The sequence below is a fragment of the Chrysochloris asiatica genome, unplaced genomic scaffold (genome assembly GCF_000296735.1).
Source record: "Chrysochloris asiatica unplaced genomic scaffold, ChrAsi1.0 scaffold00083, whole genome shotgun sequence".
NCBI lineage: Eukaryota > Metazoa > Chordata > Mammalia > Afrosoricida > Chrysochloridae > Chrysochloris > Chrysochloris asiatica.
This window is the reverse complement of record NW_006408601.1, coordinates 3,568,963-3,578,652: the sequence shown is the minus strand read 5'-3', so window position 1 is coordinate 3,578,652 and position 9,690 is coordinate 3,568,963. Positions and strand designations below refer to the sequence as shown.

General features: G+C 40.1%; 1 protein-coding gene across 1 annotated transcript in view; it reads right to left on the bottom strand.

The window, feature by feature from the left end:
* Window positions 1–8,311: 8,311 nt before the first annotated feature.
* Window positions 8,312–9,690, bottom strand: part of SPON1 (spondin 1, extracellular matrix protein) — a 16,462-nt gene continuing 15,083 nt past the window's right edge. Inside the window, exon 8 of the mRNA XM_006865776.1 lies at window positions 8,312–8,475. Within this exon, the coding sequence (XP_006865838.1) occupies window positions 8,312–8,475 (164 nt within the window). The remainder of the gene's footprint in view (window positions 8,476–9,690) is intronic.

Sequence of the window (9,690 nt, the reverse complement as noted above, 5' to 3'; positions counted from 1 at the left end):
ACATGGGTATTTACCTTTGCTTTAAACTATGAATGTGAAAGTTGGACAGTGAAAAAGGAAGACCATAGAATAATTGATGCATTTGAGTTATGGTGTTGGAGGAGAATATTGAAAGTGCCATGAACTTTACCAGAAGAACCAATAGGTCTGTGTTGAAAGAAGCACAGCCAGAGTGCTCCTTTGGAAGCCAGGCTGGCCAGACTTTGTCTCTCCTACTTTGGACAAATTGTCAGGAGGGACCTGTCATCTAACAACAACAACAATGAATGTGGTGGAGCACGTGGTGAGCAAAATAATGAAAACGTATTTTCAAACATCTTAAGGCAATGCATTCCTGGCCTCGGGGCTCAGGACCACAGTCTAAGGGGGGCATCATGGTCAATTGTCACAACACAGATCACAAAGATAATGTTCTACATCATACTTGGGGAGTAGCGCCTGGGATAGTAAAAGCTCATGAGCGTCTATCTAAAGTGCAACTATTGGTCTCTCCATGTGAGGAAGAAAGACGAGTGATGAGAATTGAAAATGCTTGAAATCAATTCGTCCAATGAACTAATGGAACATGTGAGTGTCAGTCTCCACAGCTCTGAGACCAGAAGAATGATGGTGGTGCCCGACTACCACTAGCAACTGCTCTGAAAAGGGTCAGGTAGTAAATATCATCTTGGGCTTTCCTGGTCATATAGCCTCTGCCTCAGCTACTCAATTCTGTCATATTATAACACCAAAGCAGTCATAAATAAGATATTAATGAAAAATTGTGACTGTATTTATATATAAAAAAATTACTTTAGACACCAAAATTTCAATTTTTTAAATGATTTTTATGTGTCCATAAGGTATTATTTTGATTTTCCTCAACATTTATATATGCAAATGCCCCACATTTTTAGCTCATATTGTTGTTTAAGTGCCATAGAATCTGTTTCAACTCATAGCGACCCTGTATAGGGTTCCCAAGGAGTGACTGGTGAGTTTGAACCATCAACCTGTAGTTCAAACCGACCTTGCGGTCCAGTGCTTTATCTCACAGTGCCACACCAGAACTCCTTCTCTATGGTATATTTAGTATTTGAGGTTACCTTCTTAAACTCTAGAATCTCACATCTCTTTATATGAAAGTAAGTTAAAAATAAGTATTGATACCAAATCACAGAAACCTTTCTTAAACAAAAATATCAAAATATGAAGCTATAATTTTTTCACATTTCCTCCATCTAGATCTACACACTTCTGAAGGTGATGCTCCTCCCATTTGTTTAATCCTTACCTGGAGAATTCTTGGCTCTTTGATTTACCACCTGTTAAAATGGCAGTTTTGGCATTCTCAAAGGATTCAAATCACGTTCTTTTGAAATGCTTTTGAGTTTGAGAAACATAAAGAAGTCTGATGGGAATGATCACAACTATAGAGTGGATGGGGTAAGGTTTCCCAACAGAATTCTTGTAGGACAGTCCTTTTAATCTTGTGTACATTGTCGTGATGGAAAAATTTCCTTGGCACAACTTTCCTGGCCTTTTTCTTATCAATACAGTTTTCTATTTTCTTAAAACATCTTCCTAATAAGTCCCATGATTGTCCTGTGTCCTTTAAGAAAATCTATCAAGATTCTCCTATTTGGAGTTTGAAAAAACAGTTGGCATAACCTTTTGAGATGACCTCTCTGTCTTGAATTTCACTTTGTTGTTGTTTTTAGCTACCATCACATCAGTACCTACTCATAGTGATCCTATGAACAACAGACCAAAACACTGCCCAGACGTATGCCAACCTCACAATCACTGCTAGGATTGAGCCTATTACTGTTGCCACTGTGCCAATCCATCGGGTTGGGGTCTTCCTCTTTTTCTCCAACCCTCCACTTTACCAAGCATGATGTCCTTCTTCAGGGACTGGTCCCTTCTGATAATGTGTCTGAAGTATGGCCATCCTGGCATCCATCAAACATTCTGGCTCAGTTAAATGGCTCCTCCAGAGCCACTGTTTTGATTGAACCTCATTCTCCAGATCATATTGGAAAATCCAAGACTTACCCCTTTCTATGGTTCATTCCTTAAAATTGTCTTCATTAGCTTTGAACTTGCTTAAAAGACTTATGGAAAGATCAACATTTGAACTACCTGATCTTTGCACAATGCTTTTGGACCCCAAAAGTTGCTGAGGCCAAGGTGTTTGCTTAAGATTGAGAATGGTGAACTGTGTGTGACCCCAACTTCAACAGCTATCATATCAATGGTTCTTCTATAGTCGCCCCACCTGTTTCTGTTCAGACACAGTACCTTCATTTGTTGAGGTTGATGGTCTTCCCTCACTTGGCGCATTTTTGTAGTCTTTCTGACCTTCCTTACAACACTTGACCCATATGAAAACTCTGTGTGTGTGTGCAGCATTCCCATAAGCTTGTTACCAAGTGTGATAGTTAAGGTTTTGTGTCAACATGAATGGGCCAGGATTCTCAGTGGTTTGGCAGTTGAGATGTAGTTATCTCCCATGATAAGAGCTAATATAATGGAATCAACTCTATGATGAGCAGCCAATCAGTTGAAGGGATGTTTCCTTGGGGATGTGGGCTGCTTCCAATATATTGGACATTCAACAAGGCTTGCTTGCTCTCTGCTGGGTCTGGATCCAGCATCTGGCTTGTCCTCTGACCTCTGGTTCTTTGGACTTGAGCCAGTGGCTTGTTCTATTACCTATTGGTCCTGGGAGTCATCAGCAGCCTGCCTTCTTACCTGCTGGACCTTCCTGCCTGCTGTCTGGCCTGCTGAGCTTGGTTCATCAATCCTGTTGTTGTATGAGTCAGAAGCCTCCAGCCTGACAACTGACCAGAGGACTTCAGACTTTCCCACCTCTACGACTGAGTGAGCCATTGCCTTGATAGAAACCTGTCTTATATGTTGTTGTTGTTAAGTGTTATCGAGTCAGTTCTGACTCATAGCGACCCCGTATAGGGTTTCTGAGGAGCAGCTTGTGAACTTGAACTGCCGACCTTGCCGTTCAAACCGACCTTGTGGTTTAATGCATTAACCCTCAGCGCCACACCAGGACTTTATATATACATATATAAGTAAGTTTTACTGGTTTTGCTTCTCTAAAGAACCCAGCCTAAGACATCAAGTTTCAATGATTTGGGAAGCTGTCCACTTGAATTGTGTTAAAAACTTGATATTAACCCTGAGCTCAAAATTGTTTCTTACATGGCATAAAAACTTCTCCTTTTAATGTACTCTAATAAGACTCCACGGTACTTAACAACAAATAACATTAATACAAGTGTATTATTGAGAGGACTTGTCAATAGCTAGCCACTGATTGCAGAGACAGGTTTAAGCACGTTTTTTGTTGTTGTTTGGAATAAGCCTGTGCATTTATGAACTGGAACCTTAGTAAGCAATCCTTTTTACTTACCTTAGTAAATGTGGCAGCTCTTCTAAATAGGAATTTCCCTGAATGGAAAATAATTTCTTTCTTAGGAATTTTCTCCTCATGATTTTACAATATTATATTATGCTAATGATTCTTTCAGTTTGGGGCTTCTGAGGGAACGTCTTAACTAGAACTTGATGGTTTGGTAGGGTTTGCGATGGGGGGTGGGGGTAGAGTGAGGTAGTAGAAACACTAGGAAAATGCAGAGTTGGTAGAAAACATGGTGTGTTCTAGAATTGGAAGCTTTAGTCTAACTGATTCTGTGTGCCATGGGAAAACATGATTCAAGTAGGCTGGGATCAGGTTGTGGGGGGCTTTAAGTCGGATGGCCTTTCTGTGTATGTCCGGAAATGGCTGTAGATCTGATTTGGCAGAGGAGTGTAGAGGTTTAAGTCAGGGCGAGCAGCTGAGAGGTTACTGAATCGTGGAATCTATCCATAGCCACTTTTGTCCAAGCCCCTCCTATCTTACACACAGGTTATGATGGTGGTCTTGGAATCATCTTTTTCTATTGGGCTCCCACTAAGCTATTATTATTTTTTTCTTTTTTTGGATTAGAAATTGCCTGTTACACTGCCACTGAAAACCTGGACTTGCCTTGAAATAGGCATTGGCTAAATGGTCTTAGTTCAATGTACTTAGAATGATATACAAATCCCTTTACCTCTCCTTACAAGGAAAACTCCTTACAGGACCTTTTGTCTTCCTATGTCTAATACATGCTAGCTGATTTGCTTTCTTATACCCCTAGAAGACACCAAGTAGTTTCCAAATCAGTTACTTCACTCAACTATTCCAAGTAGCCATTTCAACCTTTAGGGGTGTGCTTAAATGTCACCTCCTCAGAGAGCCCTTTGACCACCCATTATAGCCTTGCACTGCCTTGTGTGTGTACTTTATGACATCTACCTGTGATTGTTTTGTTTCTCCAGACTGACTCCCACCTTAGCATCATAAGCTCTGTGATGGCAGAATCACTTTGTTCATGTTTACTGTTTTACTTATATTACCTGACATGTTGATTGTGCAGGAAAACCATCTGGACTTTCTCTTGAGATGGGAATTTGCTAAATTGTGGAGGTGGAGAAGTACTTCCATGTTATAAAGTTTACATCTAAGTCTGAGGCCAGGAAAGGTAAAAATAACTGCCTATTCAGTGTTCATGTGAACCCAGGTTCCTTGTGACTAACCATCACTCAGCTTATAACCATCTCTCTGATTTACAGAGTGTATAAAATAGCCTTTGAATCAAATATTTTAAATTATGGATGCAATTATTTAAATCTGACATTTTAGTACTGATATTTTGCTTTCAGATTTCAAAGGGTTTGTATTGAAGAACTATCTTCATGCTAATTAGCACTCAGTTTCTATTTTCTAGTTTATTACTGCATCTCACTCATTTTCAGAAGGGATTAATTTATTTTCATTCCGTCTACCCACTTAGGGCAATATGAGGAACAAAATGAATATTTTTTATAATAAAAATTAATACCATTAACAACAAAGTGGTGGGATGCTTATGTCTTCTCTGGTTCTGCATTGTAGTTAAGATTGAAACTATGGTTAGTCTTGTTTAGAAAATGGTGTCCCTTTTCTTTTTTTTAAGGGTATAAATATTTAACTCTGGTAGCATAGTGGGTTATGAGTCGGGCTGCTAACCACAAGGTCAGCATTTTGAAACTACCAGCCCAGTCTGTGGGAGACAGATGAGACTTTCTGCTCCTGTAAAAATTTACAGCCTCGAAAACCCTGCACAGGGTTGCACTGAGTTAGAACTGACTCCATGGCATGTAACCCCCTCCCCACTCCCCACCCCCGGAGAGTTTAGGAGCCTGGTGGTGCTGTAGTTAGAGTGCTTGGCTGCTGAGCAAAAGTCCTGTAGTTCAAACTCCCCGCTGGAGAAACTTGTGGCAGTTTCTGTGAGTAGGAATTAACTTGAAGGCAGTGGTTTTAGGAAGCTTAGTAACTGGTATATACCTTACTATCTGACTCCTTTGCCACAAACAGCTCCATGAAACTGAACTTCCAAAGCTGGGTACTTTTACTCCAGTTCAGACTTCGTTATTGAATGATCTGGAAAGACCTTTCTGCAGTTCGGTAGGGTTTCTGAGTCCATAGGTCCTTCTCTCCTCCCTGCCTCCCGCCTTGCTTTGTTCCCCCATTTCTCTTCTTCCCTACTTTGTTCTCTTTCCCTCTTTTGCTTTTTGCCTCTCCTCCTTACTTTTCTTCCCTTTCTCTTCACCTACGTGGGCTCTTTGGTAGGCCACAGAGATAATGTGATCTTGAGAGTTTTTGTGTATTGACATTTTCCAGATTTGATGTGAACTAAGTTTCTAGAAAATTACAGTCATATGAGAATCTATAATGTACCCTTACTTCCTGGAAGAAGTACACAGACTCTGAGTATGCCTAAAACATGTTTAATACACAACATTCAAATTAAAAACAGCACAAAATCTTTTTAACTTTTTCAATTCTGGGTCTAAAGAAGCCCAGGTTTTATTTCATTGGTTACAACAGATTTCCGTCAAATAATGCATTGGCAAAGTGACAGGTAAGTGACCCAATGTCTGGTTGGGCAATAGTTCTCTTACCTTCTTATTGTCATCTTAAAATGTGGATGTGAACTGGATTACAACTGGTTTGGTGTTGATAAAAATATCTACAACCCTTAGACCTCTTCTTTACATGGCAGTTTTTACAGGTGCCTTATAACCATTTTTGTAGTAAAAAGTCTGTATTTCCAAAATGATTGGTTAGGCAGAAAAACTATAGATCACCTAGCATAAGACTTTGGTAAGAAAGAGATTTGATACTTCTTGTAAATTCCCCATTGCAAACAAAAGATGACACTTCATGATGCAAGAATCATGTCTTGAAAAGGGTAACCCAATTTCAGTCATTCTATACCTGGTTTTCCAGTGTCCGTAATTAGATTTTAAATGTACTCACTAAGGGCCCAATAGGAACATCAGACACTAGAGTGGCTTTTCCTTAGAGTTACTTAGAAATCACTGTCGAAGGGAACTTTGATTTTCATGAATTAAGAATAAATATGTATCTAGATAGCTGAGAGCCACGTTACAAATGTAGACAGAAGCTCTAGCAGAACTTTTGTTTTGCTCAAGTAGAATATCAAATGATATTTCTACTATGACTCTTTTGGGGGAAAACAATTCAATTAGGAATGAAAAGATAATATTGGGAACAAGCCCAAGCTATAGGAAAGAAGCTCAGAGATGCAGAAATATCACTTGAGAGAGGAAGCAAAAGCTGAAAAGGGTTGAGGTGGATAACAATTGCAAAACATCTGAAACATGAAAAATAGACACAATATATTTTTTATTGAACAGTCTTGTGTTGGCATGTTACCTATTCAGGGCTGCAGTATATATGTATGTTGCATTTGGAAATGTCTTGATGTGTTTGATGCACATTCTTAAAGTAGTGTATTCAAAGCTGATATGCATCTCATCCACAGTACACATTTGGATATGCAGTCAAAAAGAAGGCCTACATAAAAAATGAAACATATAATTTTAACAGTAGATGGATAAGTAGAAACTGCTGCTGGACTCAACTCAGAAAAATGTCCTTTTATACTCGTCCTTGGTAGTTAGGCTCCCTGAATTTGGTGCGTTTTATGCCTGAGAGGGAATGGAAAATCCATAGCCTTCCCTCTAGATATGTCTGAGGACCAGAGTGTTGGTGGGGAGAGGCAGACAAAAGGTAGGTTAGACTTCCCACAAATTCCCCTTATTCAGCTGGATTCCTTTATGTTCCCTTTTCTCCTTACATTTTCTTTCTTAATCTCTCAAGTGCTTTTTTCCCTTTCTATATATAAGTTTTTCTGATTAAAAGATACAGCACAGAGATGCATTTTTGTTGACAAAAAGGCTTGGGGGTATGGACAGATGTAGTAAAATGTTCACATACACTAAAAACACTTTTACTAGAAACTGGTTTGAAAACTTCAAAGTAGATGTGTGTAAGCAGATTTAAAAAATAAACTATTAGGGTTGGTACTCCTAGAGAAACCAATTTCACTGTGTTGGCCCTGGTTCCGGTAAGGATTTAGTACCACAGGATTTACAAGTGTGGCTTCCTAGGAGAAATTAGCAGGAAAAAAAAGGTAAGGGCAAAGTACTTTCTGCACTTGGTGTCTTTTACCTCAGGTGTTAAGAAACAAGTTATTTTATCCTTAAATATTCAACCATTGTGTCCCATCTCCCTTTGCGTTATGAGGTACCAATATTAGGAGGTGAGATAAACATATTTAGAATTTTCTATCAGAAGACAAGCCACCCAACACCAGAGCTCCCCTTCAAGTCTACCAGCTCTGTTTTTCTCAAGAATCAGTGATGACTGAGGAAACTGCATAAGCAACCTAAAATCTCACCAAAGGAAAGGAGATGAGCAGCAAATGTTTGCTGGAAGAGTTGGCAGGCCAAAGGTAAGGATGAAGGGACTCTGCTCTAGTTGACTGGTGGCCAATGTTTTCCTGTCTGCTGCACCCTAGGGTCAAAGCACAGTCACTTCTAGACACAATTCTCTCTCCATGTGGAGGAGGCCAACATCTCTGTTCTGCCTGTCCAGGTGGCTATTCCAGAAGGACGCATTTCAGTTTAGTACAAAGTGGCTGACACCACTCACTTCTGAGGGCCAGCTTGAGGGTAAGGGAGTGCCACTCACTCTGTATCCACCAAGAAGTATTCAGAAAGGATGCTTCTTGCATCCACAAGACTATTGGGTGAACCATACTGCAGAAATGAAAACTAGTGTACACAATTTAAATTGCCTTAAACAAACAAGCAAACACAATCCAGCCATTGGTGACTCTGGAATCTAGAGTGCAGCTCTGGAGAGCCCAAACCCTTGCTAACAAGGGTGAACATTGCATGCTCTGATCTCCTTCTTGTCTTTGCAGCTGGTAAACTGGGAGCTTTTGAACCTCTTCTTTACAGTCATGTAGCGTTCCTGAATCCCGCCGCCACACAGTTTGGTGCATTCCGACCAGGCTGTCCATGGGCGCATCCTACAACCTGGAATCATGAGAAGGTCCTGATTAAACCAGCAGAAATTGAGGGCAGAACCTGGGTGCTGAACACTAATAACTGGTTAGAATTTGGACAACTGCTCAACTTAGTTGTCTGGTCTTTTGTGCTCTTCTGTGTAATGATTTGTTGAATGAACTAATGCTTACAGTCCTTATTAGGGACTGTTAGCTCACATGTGATATATTGCAAAATATGGCCATAAATGATTTGAGATCCTTCCATCAAGAGGCAAAATCTATTTCTATCACCATCCTTATCCAATGGAGCAGTGGCAAATACGGCTTGAAAGTTATTTGAACATTGGAACTTGGCCTTATTTTGCTGCTGGAAACCATCACTACATAAGCAAAACTGGGCTCGCCTTCTAGAGAGATATGTGGAAAGAGACCCCACCATCCCAGCTATTGTTGTTGTTGTTAGGTGCCATTGAGTCAGTACTGACCCTTAGCAACCTTATGCACAGCAGAACGAAACACTGCCCAATCCTGGACCAACCTCACTACTGTTGCCATGCTTGAGTCCATCGATGCTGCCACTTGGCCACTCCATCTTGTTGGGGGTCTTCCTTTTTGTCTCTGACCCTTCACCTTACCAAACATGATATGCTTCCTCAGCGACTGGTCCCTCTTGACAATATGTTCGAAATATGAGAGACGAAGTTTGGTCATCTTTGCCTCCAAGGAGTACTCTGGCTGCACTTCTTCCAGAATGGAGCTATTGGTTCTTTTGGCAGCCCATGGCACTTTCAATATTCTCTTCCAACACCGTAACTCAAAAGCATCAATTCTAAGGTCTTCCTTATTTATTGCACAGCTTTTGCATGCATATGAGGTTATTGAAAATACCATGGTTTAGGACAGGTACACCTTAGTCCTCAAGCTGACATCTTTGCTCTTCACCACTTTAAAAAGTTCTTGTGCAGATTTGCCTAATGCAATACATCATTTGATTTCTTATTTATTTATTTTTATTAAATGTTTTTATTTTGGATTGAGTGAAAGTTTACAGGGCACATCACATCATCAGCTTCACATTCAACCATTCATATAGCTTGTTTCATTACATTGATTATTATCCCCTCCATATATCATCAGTTAACAGTTTCTCTCTATCCTCTTTAGCTTTTTTTTTGGGGGGGTGGTGGAACTTGCCTTTTTGGAATTTACAGTCTCGGCTTTTAGGGAAGGTTTTTACATTTGT